Raw genomic sequence first — 23,300 nt, forward strand, 5'->3', positions numbered from 1 at the left:
ATCCATTCCATAAAACATTACCATATGAAAAATATAGAATTAAACAATTTTGAAACACTTAACAGGGTAATACAACAACAAATATCCAATGTGTTTGTGTTTTCTATAAAAGTTTTTTCAAAAGTATGATAAAAAAAATCAAGCAAATAAAAAGCAATAATTCATTCTGTTTATTTTCCTTTGGGGAATATATATAAATTCATTCTACCAAAAAAAGAATGAATTAATCATTAAAATAGTATTTAAAAAAAGAATATCAATAAATTTAAATGAAAAAATGAATGAAAAGGGGCAAAATTAAGCATAGCGTCTTTTATACAGTATATAATAATCATTATTTATTAATAGTATTGTATCCTATGATATTTTATTTATTTCTTTTATTTTTATTAAACTTAATTCTGTATTTTTTTTTGAATTTATAACATTTTTCAGTATATGAAACAGTTGATAAACTTATTCATACTGTTTTGCATAATTCTTTATGACATACATTTATATTTATGAATGTACAAAAGTGTAACGTCACACATAATTGGAGGGTAAATAGCCGATTGTATAATATTAATATTATAAATATATATAAATAAATATAGTATATATTAAAGATATGCTTATTTATTATTTACAATTATTTTCATAAATTTATCATATATTTTTTTACATATTTTACGATTATAATTTTATATTTCGTTTTTTTTGTACATTTGTATACTCTGATTTTCATCATGATAATGCATGTAGAAGATTATGAAATATAGTTTTTATTCATTTATATATTATCATTAATTTTATATTTATATTAAATCGTTTATTTCAAAGCATGTGCTTGATAAAACGCATATGCATCATTTCGCATAAATATCTATTTACCATATGTTGCTTCATCATATCATATTATGCATGAATTTGTTAAAATACGATAGTATGTGAATATATATATCTTATATTTGGTGTTTGCATTAAAATCTTTTTTTCTTTTTTTTAAAAGGGAAATTTATAAGGCTTACCGAATATATGTATATATATTATATCTACATATTGATTGTTATGTAAAAATGACTTAAACTTATATTTTTATTTCCCTTTTTTTTTGCTTTTTTTTCTTTTCCTGTTTTGGATTAGAATACTTGCCATTTATAAAAATTTACATGAGTTGTTCATGTTTTTTATCACTATTTTTCCATCGATTTTAATAGCATATTTGTAAATTGAAATTTCTTTATGCATTAAAACCGTTTATGCTCTTTGGGGGCGATCATTACGACGATTGTTTACAATTCAAATGATATTCCATTTCGTCTAGTCATATGGATATTCAGGATTCTTCCCGCACCCTCATATTATCCCATTACTCTATTGCTTTTATATATTTAATTGTTTTTTAAGCCCGCGAAAAAATGAGTAGCTATATCTGGAACAACACTTATTCCATCGAGTTCTTATCTGAAGACTTTTACGATTTAAATATAAGCACAAAAGACAATGTATATGAAATAATAAGGAAAAAAAAAGATGGAAATGAAGTAGCGAGTCTAAGTATAAATATTAGTAACCATATATGCATGTTTGTTCAATTGATAGATAATATAATAGGAAGATTAAGTTATAATAATAATGCAATAAATGATAAGTTAAACTATAAGAAGTTATGTAATGTATTTAGTTATATCAAAACACAGTTATATAACTGTGACTATAGTTTATTTTTGAGGATATATTCAATTTATCATAATTATAATCATAGAAAAAATGGATACTTAGACGTAAATAATTTATATTCATTTATATTAGATATTATAAATAAAATCGAAAATCTTAATGAAAATAATTTTTTAATATTACCAGGAGGGTTTTATTTACAAAAAGAAAAAATGTTAATCAAAATTTTATACATAATACACAGAGAAAATAATCTATACAGTTTTTCAGTCTTAAACAATTCTATATATGGTATACAATATCATCCATTTAAAATTGACGAAGTTGATAATTTAGGAGTATTATTAAGAGATGTAGTTGTGTGTATAAAAAATATAAGTAAGAATTATTTAACGAATTCCTTATTTTGGCTATGTTTATATCGATTATATATATTTCCAAATCCTGACAATGTTGATATATTATATCAAATATTATTACCATATTTAAATAATTCGTTTTTAATGAATAATTGGAATATCTGTAATAATAAAACTATAAAAATAGCTGATGAAAAAAATGATATGGTTAAAAAAACTAGTAGTTTATATCGTAACGATAGTAATAATTCTTTTTTTAATATATACAATGACCTTTCTAATTTGAACGATGGAATTGGAAGTTTTGACAAAATACACGCAGAAAGAAAATTACCTAGTTCTAATTATAATGGATTTTTTGAAAATATAAACTCATTTGAAAATACACCAAATATGGGTGCCTCTCAAGGCTTTAATGATCCTTTTAATTTGGGTCTATCTGGAAGTTATGATAACAATAATATAAATTCGAACAACAACAATTCGTTTTTTATGAATAACAATATGAATGAAAATAGAGACAATTTTTGGATGAATATCGAAATGAATGATAACAAATACACAAACAATAATATTAATAATGACATTAAAAATTCGAATCGAACTGATAATGATAAATATGGTGGTATTTATGTAAATATTTATAAAAACAAGTTTACCTCATTTTCAATGAGTTTATATTATTGCATAATATATATGCTTAAAATAATCAATATTCAAAATGAAGATATTGAGATATTTAAAATATTTATTTATTATAGTATTGTTCTGAAGTTATGCGATGATTTATATAAATATGAAAAAATTGAGAAAAATAAAGAGGAAATGTCCAATTTTAAGGATGGGAAAAATGAAGGAAGTTCCATTTTGAGTAACACCAATATAGGCACAAATAATAATGGATATAATTATGGCTATGAAAATAACAATTTTGGACAAAACCAGAATATTTTACAGAATCAATATAACAGTCGAAACAGTTATGATTATGAAATGGGTGATAATATGTTTAATAAAAAAAACGAAACAAAGCAAGATTCAAATAGAATTGATAAGACATTTTTTGTTTTCCTAGATATGAGTGTAAGAAAGATGTGTGTATTATTACACCTCTATTTTAGCAAAATGAGAATAGGTATGTATAATATAAATAAAATGATAAAACAAGATATATTAAATGAAATGGTGAAAAAAATATTATATATAAAATACATGTATAATAAAATGGAAGGAAAATATTACTTAGATTTAACATTAAATATAGATGTAATACAAAAAAGAATTTATAGAAATACAATTAAATTTCCAATGTATATAAAATTCGAAGAAGATTTATATAAACGTTATAGAAAACGTGAAATAAAAAAAGACATAAATATCCCTATATCCTTTTATATATCTAAAAAGCATATACATTCTTTTAATGATTTATATGTTATATTATATCAAACTAATTTAATTACAAATATATTAATAAATCAAAAAAGTTACATTAAGCATTGCTATTTGTTAGCATTTTCATTTATTAGTCACATATTAATAAATATTTTGCCACCTCCAAAACAATTTATATTTTTATCAAAATGGGAAAATTTAAAGAGATCATTACAAATCAGTTTATTCAATGAGATATATCATATGTATAATAATATATATTTTATATCTTGTTCGATTTATCAAAATAAACAAATAGTTATGTATAAAATAATAAATTGCTCAATACTTTTGTTTCTATATGACTTTTTTCTAAGAATACCATGTTGTGATGTGTGTTCTATATTCTCTGTTCATTATAATGGATTTTCTTCTAAAACAGTTTCTAATAATGAAATAAATGATGGAGAAGAGAAAATAAAATCAATATATTATAATAGTAACAAACTCAATAGGAAAACGAAGAATATATACGATGATATAGACAGTGATAGTAGTAAAAATAGAAATAAAAACAAAGCAAAAAATAATATTAACATGGGAGTTAGATTCCTTGGATGTGATGAGGAAGACAGTTATTCATCCTTAAATGAATATATGCATGAAGATAGGGATGGAATAAAATTATCAGGTTATTGTATTGATATATCAGTTTTAGAATGCTTTAGTAATTATTTTTTAATTATAAATCCCAAATTAAATATTATGAGATCCGATATTATTGAATATTTTTATAAAATTAATGAAAAGAAAATAAATAAAAATAGCCAATTATTCTCATTTGAAAAAAATGATGATATAAGTACAAGTGAAATCGAAATATTAGAAAATATTAGTTTAGATCTTGGATTAGATAGAAAGAAAAATCATATAATAGAATATTATTGTGGGGAAAATAAATTATTTAAACAATTAGTACCTGAGTTTTATCATTTACGAGACATGTTATTTATATTCAAGTCATATATGTGCCCATATGTTGACAAGCTACCTTCTGTACGATTATACAAATATGATGATATCAATTTAAGTTTTTCTTATAAAAATAAATTAAATGTTACCGTTTTTAATAAAAAATGCGATATATGTGGATACATGTGCCCTCCTAAAAATGTGAAAGGAAATTTTTTTTCCTTTATATACCAATTTATGCAATCACATGAAGATATGAAAAAAAAAAATACAATCTTGACTTATTCCAATCCGAATATATATACAAATACATATATCGAAAATGAACTAGATGTATTATATGTGCCGGACTTGCCATTTTTTCACGAATCTTTAGATTTACGGGATGTAGAAATATTACTTCAATATTTAACAGTTCCATATATTAGGATTCCGTTAATTTTAGAGTTTTTTTGTGATAAAAATAGGATAAAAAGTTTTCAATCTTTTGATATACAGCAGTTATTATTATGCATATTATTTGAACCTTACATTTTTAAAAATAAATATAAAAATATTGAAGAAGACAATTATATTCCTTCAAAGGATAGAAATATATTTGCCACAAAATATGGTCTACTTATTAACGAATTAATACTTAGTCCGAAAAATGTTTTATGCAGTATTTATTCTTATTTGGAAATTGTTTTTAGTTTCGACAATGAATCGAATAATAATTCAAAGGTTATTATGATATTTATCATAATTTTATGTACATATATAAATTTATATTTAAAAAGCATTATAGAAATAAATAATGAAATACGATATAATTTGCAAAACATTAAAAATATTCTTGTTAAGGAGGGCTTATCATATCGAGGTGGAAAACGTGATAAAGGTGATGCTAAAATGTTAGATGAGACTGAAAAAAATGGAAATACAAATATAGATGAAAATGATAAAATCAAGAAAAGAGAAGAAAGACGAATGAAGAAGAAGAGAAGACGTAGCAAACGACTTGTACAATTTTTGAAAAAAATTCGAAAAAAACTAATAAAGAATGAATTATATTGCTCAGATGAAGTTTTGTATAATTTGAATAAATATTATAAAAATATAAAGCATAAGTTAGAAAATGATATAATAAAAATTTTATTAAAGTATATTAAATCGGCAATCCAAAAAAATGATATAACTACTTCATGTATATACCATGGTTGTATACTACTCATATATAAAGACATAAAATATAGCGAATTAAATAAAGATATAGTTCAAAATATATTATCTTCGACCTTTTTTATATTAACCTATTATAATTTTAGTGCTGAAACAAATTATTCAAATCTTAAAAATATATATGGATTAGGTTCATTATTTGTAAATACTAATGATAATATTGGTAGCACAATGGGAAATGAAAATAAATATGAAACAATAGGAAAAGAAATTGGAAATAATATTTGTGATGATGATAAAAATAATCCATTCAGTCTTATGATAAAAACATTTTCTTTATGCGAATGTGATATTTTTATTTCGGTTCATAAGCAAAGAAATATGCTATTGAAATATTTAGAAAAAAATGAAATGGAGAGAAATATAATTTTTGAGCATACCATACATATTTGTGCATGTGTGCATGAAAATAATAAAAATATGTATAATAATAGAAGTTTAAATAGATATAATTCAAATATATTTCTTAATTTTAATTCCAATGCTAATATTATAAGGAAGTGGTTGCCTGTTCATAAATTTAAGCATGTAGGAATTTATACAATAGAAAATGTTGCAAATGATAATGGAAGTATTGATGAAGACTTTGATAATCGTATAACAAAATCTAAATCGAAAAGAAATAACAATGAAAATTTCATAACTAAGTCAAACTATTATTTTACTTCATCTACATCTAATGCTTCAGAAGCTGAATTAAGTTTGTCTGAAACTTCATCATGTACTTCTGAATCATCTGATTATTCTTCTTTGTCTAATTGTCATAGCTCTTTATGCAATAATGGTGAGGAAAACGAAGAAGTAATGATTGGCAATAATAAAAAGGATTCCTCAATTGATAGTGATGCTAAAAATGTATTAGGCAATGATGGTGTGTCAAACATAAATTCTCAAATGGACAAACAAGAAGATTTGAAAAATAAGGATGCTATTTCATCTCATAACGCGATGAAAAATCAAAAGGGTGACGAAAAAATTCATTATAAAAATGACATGGTTGTTAAAATAAAGAGAAAAAGAAAAAAACAAAGCGAAAATAAAAAAAAAATACAATACGCATTAAATAATGGTAGCAGTAATAATAACACTATGAATGGAAACACATCTAATAGAAAGAATCCGTTGCATGATACTGAATCTATACCATCTACTTCTGTTAATAATTTATTAAATTTCCCAGTATTTTTTAAAAGCAACACAAAAAGCTATACCAACATAGAAAGAAAGAAAAGAGAAAAAGAGAAACTAAAAAAGGATAGCATACTAAGCAATAATAAGTATATATCATATATTAAAAAAATTATTAAGGAAAAAAACATATTAATAAATTTACAATTATTCACATTTTCCTATAAAGATAATAATATTATAACATTAAATGAGAATATTAAAAAATTTAAAAATTATAGAGATGTATTTTTATATAATAAAAATTATATGAATTCAAATAAAAAAAAAAAAATTCAAAAGATCAAAAAAAACATTAAAGTATTAATTACCCAGTCCTATCAAAATTTCTGTGCCTTTAATATCATTGGAAAAAAACACACACTCAACATTTGGAGAAACTCAAGAAAAATTACACTAAAGAATTTAATGTGCTACAAATATGATAAATCAAAAGTTTTTTATATAAAAAGTAATAATATGTTAACAAATATGCCGAATATGGCAATATTTCACAATTTTCTGAGCAGTGAAGTAAAATGTGGAACTTTATATGAACAGGAAGATAATGATATATACGTAAGGCTAATTTGGGAATACAACATTAAAGATATGAACAAATTTAATAATAATGGTGATAATAAAAATGAAGGGGATGAAAGTAGAGGCAAAGATGATAATAAAGATGGATATAATGGAATGGGTAACTATTATGAATTAAAATCGTTTAATATTAATTATGAGACTCAAAATATTGAAGGTCTTTTCAATTTTAAATATGAACAAAATCAATATGATAGTAGTTTACTGTGTATAACAGATGGATCGTCATTTAGTGAAGATGGTAACATTGTCATCAAAAAAAATGAAGATCATTCCGTAAAAAAGGACAAGGATTCTTTAAAAGATACAAACAATACTAGTTCATCTCCATCTTATGATTCACTAGTGGAAAATAATGATTCATCCTTTTATAATTCCGAATATGAACATAAAGATAAAACAAGAAAAGGTGACAAAAATACGAATAGGGAAGCACTAATAAATAATGGTACTATTGAAGATAAACAGGCAGCAAACAATATAGGAAACAAAATGAATATTTTGGATAGAGGCATTACAAAAAGTAACAATAATACAAATAATAGTAATGTAGACAGTAAGATATTAGATCCAAAAGTTGAAGGACTAGGACTGAGAGAAATATTATATCGTAAAGACATTGATTGTATATTTATATATAACATATATTATAATGTTAATAGATTTGTTAAAAAATTATATTATTGTAGTGATGTAAAAAAAATATTTTTTTCCACTGATATTAATAGATGCAAAAATTTATATTACCATTTTGAAAATAATAATGTTCGTTTATGCTATTATAATAATAAAGGGTTATATGAAAAATATAATGTAAGTATATCGAGAAATATATATAATAATATGCAGGTTCAAACATATTTAAATCCTAATTATTTGTCTACATTTATTCCAAACATACTGCTCCAAAATTATAGTTTCTGGTATAACAGTGATAACAGTTTGATTGGTGAAGTTAAAAGTATGAAGAAAAGTAAAAAAAATAAAAATAATATTATATATATTAAATTATTTAATGATGAAGAATATGGCAATAATAATGTTGTAAATTCACAAAAATCGACAAACAATAAGCTATTAATTAATAAAAATAATAAAGGTGTATGCGATAATATTCCATATGGTATTATACAAAAATTGAGAATATTTAATCCTCCAAATAATTCTAAAAAAGTCGCTTCTTTGAAAGTAAACAATGATTATAAACCTATGACCCTTATAAATATTTTAAGCTATGAAAATAATGATGTGTATAAAGATTTTTACAATATTTTAATGAAATTTGACCATATTACATATATACTAATTTATACTCTTAACATTAAATCATTATTTAAAAAGGGCAATTGTATTAAGAACGATAATTATTATATAAATAATGAATATGATGAAGATAATACTTATCAAAATATATTAGATAGTAATGTAACTGTGGATGTCGTTGAAATTCCTCGTTTGAAATTAACTTTAAGAAGAAATAATGTCGATTTAAAAGTTGCAAATGATAAAGATATGGGCACTAGTAATAATGTTTCTGGTACCAGTGCTAATAACACATCTAACTATGCTGATAAAAGTGGAAATTCAAAAGACGGATGCAAATACTATTTTGATGAATTGAATATGTTTCTTTATAACGGAAGTATGCAAAAATATGGATTTATTTATAATGTGATTAAAAAGATGAATAATACAGTTTTATTGCAAAATAATAAAAATGATTTTTTTTTCTTAGTATCTTTACTAAATAAACCATTTTTTCTAAACATTTCTAATTTATACAAAGAGTTTAATAATAAGAATATTCATTTGTGTACTCTTTTAGAGAAACATATAAATATTTTGTTAAAAAATTATATGTATGTAAGTATATACTATCACAATTTTAATATCAATACAGATGTTAATAAAAATGTGGATATATTTAATGAAGAGCCCGGAAACGATTCATGCTCTATGCAATATATTGTTTTATCTATACACAGCTCAAAATTATTTTTAAATTTCCGTAATTTATATAGTTGCTTTTTCTTCATTGTATATAAATATATGAATAAAGATCACGAAGAAGTTATGGAATATTGCAACAATTTAAGTATATGCAAAGAAGATATTAAAGAAATAAAATACTTATTAAATATATTAAATTATTGTGATCATAGTATATACTCAGATGTAGATTCATGTGCATGCAGATTAAAAATATTTGTGACACTGTCTAAACAAATTAAAATTATTATCCAAAAAAAAAAACATAGATATCAAGGAAAAGGATATTTATGGGAAATGGACGACTATTATAATATATTTAATTATGTTAAATCATTGTGGAATTTTGATAAAACAGATAAAAATAATGATGAAAATTCAAGTGGAAACGAATTTAGAAATAGTGATTATGAAAGACGAATCCAAAATAATAAGAGAGGAAAAAGAAACCAAAAAAATACGAATGATCGAAATCGAGATGAAAATAATAATGATGATACTAGTAATAGTAGTGATATAGACTCAGATATGGGGTATTCTGCATCTAATGCTTCTTCTTATGATAGCAATTATATATCATCTGAAGCAGAAAATAAAAAAAAAGAATTAAATGCGCAGGAAAAAATTAACAATGATGATGATAATAACGGAGGGGGAATAAAAGGTAGCAAAAAAGTATCCGATAATAATACAAGTGCTGGTATTAATAAAAAGGAAAAAACACCAACGAGTAAGAAGAAAGGAAAAAGCGCAAAAAGCAGCAATATACATAAAAGTAAAAAAATAGAAAATAGCAAAGATCAAAGAAATGCTCGTAAAAAAGAAAATGCGAATTTAAATAATACTTATCAAGGAGAAGACAGTGATATGAATATATGTGTTTATTGGGATGTAGTAAAAGATATTTTATTTTATATAAATAACTTAATTTATATTAAATCCAAATGCAAACTAACGATAGATGAAGAAATATTTTTATATCAAAACTGTAATATTAATATACATAAGTATAAATTAATTTATAATAGATATATAATATTAAATAGTATTGTAGAGAGTAAAATGAAATCAGATAAGTGTAACCTTCTCTTTTTTTACAATATATTAAAATCAAAAGAAATAGAAAATCAGAAAAAGATGAAAAACTATCAAATACAGTATGAGAAAAAAAGTAAAATACCCAAAGCATTTGTTGCCAATGAGCTTGAAAAAAATAATGAAAGTGAAAGTAGTGAAAGCGATTATAATAAGGTTAATAAAAATAAAGAAGCTGGAAATAAAATGGAGTATAATTATAATTTTGGGCAAATGAAAGATAACATTATTGGAAATGTAAAGGATTGCTGGGATAGGGTAACCAAAACCGAACAAAGTGGATATGATAAAAAACCTTGTACTCAATTAGATGTGCAAATAAATATTCCAAAAATAGAAACTATAAAATATATAAATAATATTGATGAAAATATTTTTATGAATGTAAATTTATATGATAATATTGGTAACATAATAAATAATATAAGTTACAAAAAAATGGAAGATAAAAATAATATAGAAGCATTGTCATATTTAAATAGTTTAATAGATTCGCTAGGTATACACAACTTTTTTATTATTTATAATTTCTTTATTAATAATTTAAATATAAAAATTGTGAAAGGAGAAAATACTTATTTATATGCTAACCTTTTGTCTAGATTTTTATATTTTTACAATTATAATATAAGCCAATATAGTAAAATTATATATATATTTATTTTCATAATAAATCATGAAGAGATAATAAATTTACTACCAAAGATTGATGATCAAAAAATGAAGAAAAATTATTTAAACTTTTTTAAAACAAATGATTCTATATTTAACTTTTTTAATGATATATTTAAATTTGTCCATAATTTCCAAAAAGAAAAGAATAAAAGAATTAATAAAAATATTATCCCCCTTTCTCTAAATAATAATCTCGCCATTTCTAGTACTGATATGAATATATACCGTTTGATAATAAATATTAATGTAGACGATTATTTATGTGAACGTAGAGCTATATACCCATTCAAAATCAAAAACAATTTATTAATAGACCATAACTTGTTAGAGGAATTATGCTTTAGCCCATTTAAGAAGTTGTATAAATATTTGAGAAAAATAAGACGTGACAGCACTTCTCATGCTAATCAAAAATATACAAATACAGGTGAAGATGTTAATAATTTCGAAAATTATAGAAATACACTTGAATCAGATCAAAGAAACGGTATTATTAATCAAGAAAATGCAAATTCTTTACATTTGGGAGAAAAAATACCGAATAATAATATGGGTGTATCTGGAAATGTATCAACTTTGGAAAATGATATAAACAAAATAAAGAAGAACAATTTTTTAACCTTTGATTTTGAAGACAATAATATATTGTGCCAAAATACGTATTCTAAATATTTTATAAAAAATATGAAAAAAGATTATAAAAACTTTTTGGATTATGAAAGAAAAAAAATTGAATATGAATTTACAGGCTTTAGTGCTGATGAAATTAAAATGGCGTTTGGCAATATAAAAAAATTAAAGGAATATGTAAATATATTTGTAAGTATAAAGGATATATTGCTCGAAATATTTGTTCAGGATAATAAACTTTTAGATCATATTAATGAATATATAGAGGAAGTAGAAACAGGAGGATTAGGTGATAGTGATAAAATTTCAAAATCAGAAAATAATGAAGAAAAGAAAATTGAAAACAAAGCCGATTTGTTTGCAATGAATAATTCTAATTTAAGGGGAAATCAAGATGATATAAATTTGCCACAAGTAAATGATCCATGGAATTTTGAAAATGATTTTTTTAATCATAGAGGTGTAGGGAATAGTGGCGATGCCCAAAACACATTAGCTTATGGAGATAATACTATGAAAGAAAAGGACAATCAAAATGATTTACAAAAATATGCAAATTACTTTTTATATAAATTTGGGGTATTAGGAAATGCAGAAAAAGAGATAAGTTTGAAATTATTAATTAGTTGTTTTATGTCAAAATATGCATATGAATATTTAAGTATGATAAATCCCAATTTAAAAAAAGAAAATTCCGAAAAACTTATTAATATAGTTCTTTTGTATATGCTTATTATGAATAGGAAAATGTTTTTACACGAATGCATAAGTTGCGTTATAAATATTTTAAACATATTTAAAAAGTATAATTTAAAATTAAAATTATTAAAACAGAAGGAAAAGGAAATTAGTAGTAACACACCAGATGGGGATAATAAAAATATTATGCTAAATAAAATTTTGAATAAACAACAAAAAATAATTAATGAAGCAATAAATTCTATACAAATAGGAATTAAAAATTTGACACAATTAACCTTAACAGAAAGACATTATTTTACTATTCGAAATAAGAATACTAAGAAAAAGGTTCTATATAAAGATATGTTATATAATGAAGATTCAACAGATGTAAGTTCTTGTTATTTTTCTAGTGGTGATGATGATATTAGCGGTATAAATAATGATTCAGAAATAAAAAGTCAATTAGATTTTTTGAGCAAAGATGATAATAAAAAAAATGAAGATACCGTAAATAATTTTAGAAAGAGTGAAATGCAACTAAACGATTATTATTATTACACATATGACCCAAGGCTACTAGTATTTGAATATACAAATAATTTAGTTATAAGAAAAAAACAAGTAAGAATGATAAAAAAATTAAAACGCGATTTTTTAAAAAACAGAAAACAGTTTTGTTATCAAATGATTATGGGGGGTGGAAAAACAACAGTATTATCTCCTTTATACTTTTTAATATTTTCAAACTATTTCTTAGTATTTAATATGTGTCCCCAATCATTAATACACTTTACTATCAGTACCTTTAGATCTAGATTTTCTTCAATTATAAAAAAAAATATTTTTTATTTTAATTTTAGTAGATATAACAATATTACTACAGATTTATATGTAAATTTATGCAGTGCATTAGAAAATAAATATATTTTAGTAACAACTCCGACATGTATAAAATCATTATTTTTAAAGGTTATTTCAACAATACAAGATTTGAATAATATTAAAACAATTGACATGATTAAGCAAAAGGCAAAAGCACACATTACAGATGTATTAACCAAATTTTTAGGTCTTCAAAATGAAGAAAATAATGCTAATACTGCAACGAATAATACTAGTTACGTTTTAGGCTCAGCTAATTCTACAATGGCAAAACGAGCAAATACAATTAATAATACTCAAGTGTCGAAAATTAACGAAAATACATCATCAGCTGCTGATTATAATATGTTAAAAAAACAACTTGATTTATGCATAAGAATTATAGATATATTAAATAAAAGTATTTTATTAATTGATGAAATAGATAACGTTTTACATCCATTAAAAAGTGAATTACATTGGCCATATGGAGCCAATAGAGATATTGATTTAGTTAATGTTGTAAGGAATTTTACAGATGTATTTATGAATAACCCTTATTTAAAATTTTTATATGATAAAAAAAATGATAATGTTGATATTAGAAATGTAAAAATAGCTATTAGTAATTCAGGAAAGGCAGTCAGCAATTTAGTTAACAATATTAGACATTTGAAAAGAGAAGAAGAAATAAAAGAAAGAGGATGGGATAAAAAAAATGAAAGAGATTTTCACGGAGGTGCATTAAATACTTTTAGTGGATATAAAACTAATTATGATGGAGAAAATAGTTGGAATATTGAAAATCGAAACAAAAAAATGATTGATGGAAAAATAGATAGTCATGATTATTATATTGATTCTAATAGCCCTTATAATATTCACAAACGTGATGATATAATGAATTATAACAGTATGAGCAATGTTGAAAATATCCATTCTGGAAATGCAGTAAATGCATTTAGAATGTTAAAAGGTGGCAATTCCCAGTATGATAGTAATAATACATCTTATGCACATATAGATTTAAGTTTATTCAGATACAAACTAAGCTGGGTATTAATTGATTTTTTCTTTTATCCAATAAATAAAAAATTAACTATGCCAATGAATGTCCAATTTAATACTAATACAGATTATATTGATGAATTACTTAAAATGTTTAATAAAGAAATAGAAAATGGAATAAAATCGCATGATATATCTATAATACCTCATTTTCATATAATTAACTTTAAATGGTATGATAATATTATCTGGATACTAGCTAGATATGTATACTATTTTCTGTTATCGTATAAGATTACTGGTATTAGTCAAAAGGATATAGAGTCTTATTTGTGTATGCCTTTATGTATAGGATATAATGAAATAGGAGAAAAACAGCAAGGGAAAGAAACAAATTTAAGTAATTCTACTATAAGAAGATTATTAAATATTAAAAAAATAAATAATAAAAATTGTAATATAGATGTTAACAATTTACATGACACCGATTTGAATATATTATCAAGTAATTACCATATTAAAATTTTTGATAAAATAAATCAATTAGAATATGTTTTTTGTAAAATGTTAAATTTAGCGCGTTTATATATTAATGGTATTCTTCCTTTTGTTTTCTCGAAAATAAATACTGTACATTATGGTATATTATCAGTAGAACAAATAAATAAGTGTCAAATTATTATGAGCAAAAGTCGCTACTTTTTAGCTGTACCATATATAGGCAAAGATACACCATCACCTATGTCTGAATATACAAATATTGATGTAGTTGTTTCCCTCACAATTTTATCATACAGATATCAAGGAATGAGATATTTTGATTTTATTCTTTCTCTAAAAAATATTCTCTATAATTATTCTTTAGAAAAAGATTATGACCATGTTGTAAGCGACTCAGAGGACGGCTCTTTGTATTCAGATGTGGGACTTGAAACAGATAGCAATGAAACTAGTACTGTTGAAAGAACTGATAGCAGTAAAGAAGATGATATGTTTGTTAATGGATCTCCGAAAAAAAAGAAAATATCTGAAAAGGATAAAAAATCATTTACGAGTAAAAATAAAATTGGAAATAAAAAAAAACATATAAAACACGGAAAAAATGAAATAAAAAATATGTATTATTTATACAAAGAAATAATAGAATCAAGCGGAGCTAAAATTCAAAAAACTAAAAAAGACATAAATAATAGTAGGTTCTTTCTATATGATAATAATCTAAAAAGTAAAAAAGAAAGCAAGGGAATCAATTTAGGAAATTATGTTGATAGCTTAGATAAGCTTGATTTAAATGATAAAGAAAATTTATATTATTTGTATAATTTAACACGTAAAAATACACTACTAATTAGTTACTTCTTACTTGGTATTATATTAGAAAAATATATAAAACATACTGAAAAACAATTGTCATCAAACTCTCAAGATTTAACAAATAATGTTTTATTTAAATATGTAGTAGGATATAGTGGAACAAGTAATGATATATTACCTGAAGAAATTCAAAAATGTAAATATGAAAAAAGAACCATTGGATCTATATTAAATATTATTAATAATACAAATATTGTTAATTTCATTTTTTTACCTTCGAAATTTACACCTATAGAAATTATAAAAAGTTTAAGATATTCAAAAATAAAATTTAACAGTTTGATCGATACAGGCTATTTAATTAATAATATATCGGCGAAAAAAGTCGCTTATTATATTTTGCAATATGTTGATTATATTGATTGTTGTGTATATATAGAAAATGGAAAGCATATGTGTATGTTACCAATGAAAAAGAGAAAAAGAAGAAATACTGACAGAAAAAGGAAAAGAACTAAAAAAGGGAATCAAAAAAATGATAATGGAATTATTTTTGATGGTCAAAGTAGCTCTTCTTATGCTCATGATAGAGATAATACAAATGACGAAAATGAGAAAAAAGATGAAAGAAATATTTCGAGTAATACACAAGGAGATATTGGCAAAAATGGTAAAAAAAGTGATAAAACAAAAAATAAGACTCGAAGTAAAAAAAATAAAAATATAGCCACAAATTCTAAAATAGATGATAAGCTTAATTTCAATGTTGAAATAATTCCTTTACAAGATTGTTATGTCCCGATTAAAAAAAGATTTATTTATTTTGATCATATAAACACATTTGGGCAGGATATAAAACAATATGTAAATGCAAATAGTTTGGTAACAGTAAATATAGGAAATGATATTTCATCTTTTAGTCAGGGTGTTTTCCGTTTAAGATCGATCGGAATGAACCAAAAAATATTTTTTATGATACCTTTATGTTTAGTTAAACTTATGAATATAAATACAAACTTATTCAAAGATCATATTATAAATAATAGTAATAAACAAACTAAAGATATGGGTGACTTTATATATGATTATGATGTATATGATAATGAGCAAATATTCGAAAGATTCAAAAAAAATAATAAAAATATAATTGAAATGTGTAATAAAAATTATAGTGAAGACAGCCAAACCGAATCTGAACAAAATTCAGGAAGTGAGGATAGTATTAATGGAAGTATAGAAGATGATGGTGATGATAATTATCATAGTAATAAGGGAAATGACATACAAAATAGTAAGACTAAAAAAGAAGGCGGTACCTCAAATAATGAAAGAAAAACAGAGGAGAAAGAACATATTGAAAAAAAAGATACAGAAGATGAAGAATATATGTATATGATTGATTGCTATAATAGCATATTTTTAAATGAAAATGAAAAAAGAAATGTTTTAAAAGAATTAACACATTATTTAATTTTAAACAACATTAATAATAACATAAAACAAGGTGAATTATTATGTGTACACAGTATTGTTAATATAATAAAAAAGAAAAGTATAAAAATGTTAATTGATAATTATATAAATATAGGGGTATTAAATTATAAAGAATATTTAGATATATTTAATACAAGTATAGATTTTGATATTCAAATACATGTTCCATCAAAAAGTAGTTCTCTTTTATGTATCATCCAACTTATTGAAAACTTCAAAAGTATATTTACTAAAGAAGATGAATTTTATATTCAAGACATAATATATCGATACTTTTCTTTACATTATGATTTTTCTAATAAAACAATGTTTATGTATTTTGACGCTTTTTTCCCTCGAGAAAATTTTATGAAAGTCAATTTTGCTCAAATTACATTAGATCTGTTTGAAAAGCTGAAAAAAATAAAAAAAGAAAACTCAGTGTTGGCTTTTAAAAAATCGTATAAAAATACCAACAACCAGTTAGTGAATATTGGGGATGATGGAAATGATGATTCTATGGACAACAATTTATTCAGTATGGAAAATGAGCAAGAAAAGGAAAAAGAAAAAGAGAAAGAAAAGGAAAAAGAAAAGGAGAAGGAGAAAGAAAAAGAAAAGGAAAAAGAGGAAGAAAAAATTGCAGGTGATCAGAAAAAAAAAAATGTAAAATATAAAAAAGATGAATATAAATTATATAGATGGACAATGGATGATATAAATGCAGATTTATTCGGTGCAAATCCTAAATCTATGAAAAATGATGTAAATAATTTAAACCAAAATAATAAAGGTGGAATCTCTTCTTTGGTAAATCCAAAAATTGCAGAAACATTCAAAAAATTGAGTGATAATAGTAGTCCATTATTTGTGCCTTTAAATAAAATATGTGTCAATGATATGTATCTTAATTTCCCGTCTTATGTTTATGTGTCCAAAAATTTTATAAATTCTGATTCTATTGATACGAAAAAAATTAAAAAATTAAAAAATGTGTTGGTAGTAATAGAATGTGTTAATAATAATAATGAAAACGAAAATAATACAAATACAAATAAGAACAATAATTATGACATATATGCAGAAAAGGATATATTAAAAAATGTCTGGAATATATTACAAGAAGATAATATAGATGAAATAGTAAATATTTTAGATATAAATCCATTTAGATATTCTTATGATTTATCAAAACTTTTATCTTATTATATAGAGAATAATAAAAATAATAATAAGTTCAACATTTTCTCAACTGTTTTAGAAAAATTAGAATTATATTTTAGTAACACAAATAAAAAGTACATTATTATCAGCTTGCAAGAAGCAGAAACATTGAGATATTATATTCATAAAAGAATGAATTATGAAAAAGTTCGAAACGGATTAATGGGTATATCTGGAACAAACTACCGTCGAATGAATAAAAAAATTGAAATAAATTTTGACAATAATTTTATGGGTATGAATAATCAATTAAAACAAGGATCATATAGTAATGCTCAAATTCTAAAAAATGAAAACATTGATCATATAAGTAAGCCAAATATGAAAAATAATGAAAATGATCCATTATTTGATATATTTAAGGACACAAGTAAAATTGAAATGAATAATAATATGGATGCTAATAAATTAACTGTTGAACTTGAGGGTTGTATAAAGGATGAAATTGCACAGGAAAATAGTATTCTGAGTCAAGGCTGGGGAATAGACAATAATTTTGGAAGTATAAGTTTAAATGATGATATTGAAATGATCGATTTAGGAAAAGAATCTATCCAACCAAATCTAGGGGGTGAAGGATCCACTGGATTTATGGATGATTTCTTTTTAAATGATAACAAAGTTGAAAATAGTAAAAAAAAAAATGATAATAATATATACGAAAAAAGTATGTCAAATTTAGAATTACTAGTAGATACATATGAAAAAGAAAAAGCTTGTGCTATATTTGAGGAAATGAATCCATTTAAAGATGTAAGTATTAATCTGTATAACTACCATTTCTGGTTTACTCCTATCGAAATAACTGATGAAAATAATTTGAGAAAATATTTATCAAGACAAATACAAATAGTGTACAGTGTATGTAAATTTTTTAACTCTGATAGAAAATTTATTGATGCACATGTTAATTTATTATTACAATATTTAAATTTTAACGCACCAAAACATCGAATTAATTATTTCAATGAACTATATCTATTAAGAAGAATTATGAAAGATAATTTAAATAAGAGCTATAAGAATTTAGGAAAAAACATTATTATTCCAAAACAAATTGAATTAGAAATTGTTGAAAAGAAATTATTTGAAAGTAATGGTGATATATATATGTTTAAAATAATGCAACAAACAGTTAGACAAATTTTAAAAAAAAAACAATTAACACTGCAAGAAATTTTTGATAAAGACTTAGATTATATATGTAATGTACAAGACATAAAAATTTTATTTGAATTTTTAAATATTCATGATAAAAAGCTAGTTAATGTATTATTTGATATTTTAGGAACAAATATATCTTTGCAAGAATTATGTTATTCTCTGAATCCAATTGAGCATATAAAAAAATCAGATTGCCATAAAGATATACCTAATGATGATACAAAAAGGTATACTAATAATAATTTTATGAAAGAAATTGATAAATGTTTGAAGAATTTAAGATTTTCTTTAACTGAACATACATATTTTAAGGCAATATGGTCAGGAAATATTTCAAACCAACGAATTGCTCAAAATAGCAGCAGTAAAATACCAAAACCAATGAGTAACGAAACTGATTCTTTTAAATATTCACATAATGAATCACCAAATAATTTATATGCAATGAATACATTTTCTAACAAAAATAATCTACAAAATATTAGCAATAAAGAGGATATAATAAAGAAATATGATGAATTCTACATATACGAAGCTGAAAATACAGACCCAAAAGATAGAGGAATGATGAGCAAAAACAAACAAAAAATAATTCTAGGACATTATGCGTCAAATAAACCTACAGATAATACCTTTGCAATACTTGAAGTTACAGATATATCTATAAATAGTATGTACACAAGTGCTTATGCTCAAGATATTTTAAATTTATTATTTCCATTTCCAAAAAAATATATATTATTATGGCACGAAGATTATTCTTTAAAAAATGTAGACGAATGTTTGCATATATGGAAGCCCATATTATCATCGTCTCATTTTTCAAATACAACATTTTTAGGATTTATAGCAACTACAGGTCCTGAACAACCTGCCCTAAATAAAATTAGAGCAATACCTAAATCGTTGGTTAAAAGTATAAAAAAACAAATGTACACAACGTTTTACGAAGATAACAACATTATTATTAACAATTCTGGCTTTCTGAATTCCTTGAACTTTCAATTTTCTAGTAAGATAAATGAAACATTGCATGGGGAAATTATAATAGTGTGATGATAGTGCATATTTACATTTATTCGAAATAAAATTGTTTCAATTTTATCCAATTTTACATAATTTTTAGGCGGATTTGATCTTCAAAAATACGAAGAACTTGTGTTCCCAAACTTCTCCTTAAGTATCGTAGAAAAAGTAAAAAAAATAAAATACGCAAACGACGACATTTTCAATTTATGGGAAAATGATAAACAAGTTCAAGATGACGATGATGAGTCCAATGAATGGGAAGTAATACCCCAATGTTTTTAATCCTTTACATAAAAAACTAATTAATGAAAAAATACATAATTAAATTTTATTAAGCTTCTTTTAACTACATTCACGTTTATGTATAGTAGCTTTATTTATTTTCGTTTTATTTTATATTAAAAAAACTTACACAATAAAATATTAATAAAAGAAATATTTATAAACAAAAATATAATTATATCACACATTTCGTTTTACACGAATTAAAGGAATAAAACTGGTATATACGAGGAAAAGATATACCAATATTTTGGAGCAAAAAATCATATTTTTTGCCAAATGAACGGAAACTAATTTTATTATTATACTTTTGAACTTCTTCAAAATTAATGTTGCATAAGAATGCAGACACGAAATAGATACTACATATACAATACCAATGTGTTAATTTTATAGAAATTAGGAAAAGCATAAGATTTATTAAACCTATTAGTGAAAGCACAGATATTCAGGGCTTTTATTTTATAGAGGCTAAACTGATTAACCATTTTTTTTATTAATCAAGTGTAATGTTACAATTTTTTTTGAAAACTATGTAAGTTTCCCTTTTATTTAAATAAGGAGAATTATATTTTATCTATTAAAAGGTTTAACAACGAGTTATAAAATAATGAATTATATTTTTTTTGGATCGTGTTTATTAATTATTAAAAATGATAAAAAAAAGCACATTCATTTTGCATGTATATATAATAATATTATGTATACATTTATATATAATGTACATAATGGGTATTTATTATATTAAAAATATTATTGTGAATATTGGCCTATTATCCTTTTGATATTTTCATTTGATACAAAATAATATGTATATGTATTTGTTTAACTTCTCTTTTTCTTATCCATTTTACGTTTGTAAAATAATAATTCATCTCCTTCAATAATGTAACCATCTGCTTTACCACATTGTCCGGGTCTGCTACTAATGCAAGCTAAAACTCTTCCTTGTTTAAATTGTTCAAGTAAAGCTGGGTCGATTTGTTTTGCTTTTCCTATTTTTTTAATTACTGGATATGTTTTTTTATCCTTTTCTTCTTCATTAGTTTCTTCTTTTTGTTCTTCAGTGTTTTCTTCTTCTTTACCTTCTTCCTCTTTTGATTTCTTTTTCTTACCAAGGGTAACACCAAATGTATTTTCATACCTGCATTCAATTTATAAAAAGATATATACATCATATTATAGTTTTTTCATTTAATTAGTTTTCAGTATATTAGAGAGAATATATATGCATATATAATTTATAAATTAAAGGGTTGGAACAGTAAAACATGCACATATATGTGCTATTTTTTTTTTCAGTCGGTAATTCCAGCTAAAAAAATATATTGTTTCTTCAAATTTTTTTTCAGAAACAAATATATAATATATTCTTATCATCATTAAAAAAAAATTTACCCCCAACCATAAAATTAAGAAACACAAAATGGATTTTATTCACATTTTTTTTATTATTTAGTAATAATTTTTTTTCACTTACCAAGCTGTAAATGGGTGAGAATCAATTAAAACGATACAATTTTTGACTAATGTTTTAGTTCTAACTAATTCGTTATTTGATGCATTGTAAACAACATCAATAATTCTTGTCATTTTAGAAATTCCAAAAGCAGGCCATGAAAAACTACCAGAATCTAACTTAATTGCACGATACTTGTAATTTTTTCCTCTTCCTCTAACAACATGAACTTGCCTGCTACCTAACTTGGTATTTGAAGGTGGTCTTCCTAATTCATACTTTCTCTTCTTTTTATGAATCTTTTTCTTACCACCAGTTAAACGAAGTTTGTGTCTTCCATCTCTGCTAATACCCATCTGTTTCAAAAAATAAACAAAAATATGCATGATTATAATAAATAATATACATCGTTAGCACACACATATATATATATAAAGAGGTATCTATATATAATGCAAATTGGTATAAAAAATCGATCTCATATATCAGTTATAGCTATTTTTAAAGAGTATATGTATATGCTTAGAGAGAATAGGTATTCTCAAAAACATATACGGTATCCATATAATAATACATATGCACTAATCATTCAAGCATATGCTTATGTAGGCATAAATTATTATATATATGAGCGTACTCTCATATATATAGCTATTCATTTGTTGTAAATTTTCCGTTCATAAAATAACATGCATGCATACAAGAAAAATATATATGTGTAATACATATTTATTTGTTCCTCCCCTTATTTATAAATTATAATAATTAAAAAGAGGAAACAATTTTTACTATTCATACTTTTATATAGACTAATGAAATTAAAAATGATATTGAAAAAAAACTTCAGGTAAGGATATTAAATATAAAACGAGCATATGAAAAATCATATAAGATATACTATATTATTCTATATTATAGTTACATATATATAAACATTGAATTATATTTTATATAACACTATTCATTCATAAATATGTATATTTTCATTTGGTATACAATTACATGTATCATAGTTATTTTGTTATATAAAATATATATGGTATATAAATATCATT

The 23,300-nt window shown here is 23.2% G+C and overlaps 2 protein-coding genes across 2 annotated transcripts; one reads left to right on the forward strand and one right to left on the reverse strand.

Annotated features, from left to right (window-relative positions):
* Positions 1 to 1,400: 1,400 nt before the first annotated feature.
* PCHAS_1034600 (conserved protein, unknown function) lies at positions 1,401 to 20,786 on the forward strand (the record flags this gene model as incomplete). Its single annotated transcript, XM_736810.2, has 2 exons — positions 1,401 to 20,487; positions 20,602 to 20,786. The coding sequence occupies 2 exons, from the start codon at positions 1,401 to 1,403 to the stop codon at positions 20,784 to 20,786; spliced, it is 19,272 nt and encodes a 6,423-aa protein (XP_741903.2).
* Positions 20,787 to 21,611: 825 nt separating this feature from the next.
* PCHAS_1034700 (40S ribosomal protein S8e, putative) lies at positions 21,612 to 22,631 on the reverse strand (the record flags this gene model as incomplete). The annotated part of the gene is made up of 2 exons (XM_738118.2): positions 21,612 to 21,930; positions 22,267 to 22,631. 2 exons carry the CDS (start codon positions 22,629 to 22,631, stop codon positions 21,612 to 21,614), a joined length of 684 nt encoding a protein of 227 aa, XP_743211.2.
* Positions 22,632 to 23,300: the final 669 nt, after the last annotated feature.

Source organism: Plasmodium chabaudi (assembly GCF_900002335.3).
Source record: "Plasmodium chabaudi chabaudi strain AS genome assembly, chromosome: 10".
Lineage (NCBI taxonomy): Eukaryota > Apicomplexa > Aconoidasida > Haemosporida > Plasmodiidae > Plasmodium > Plasmodium chabaudi.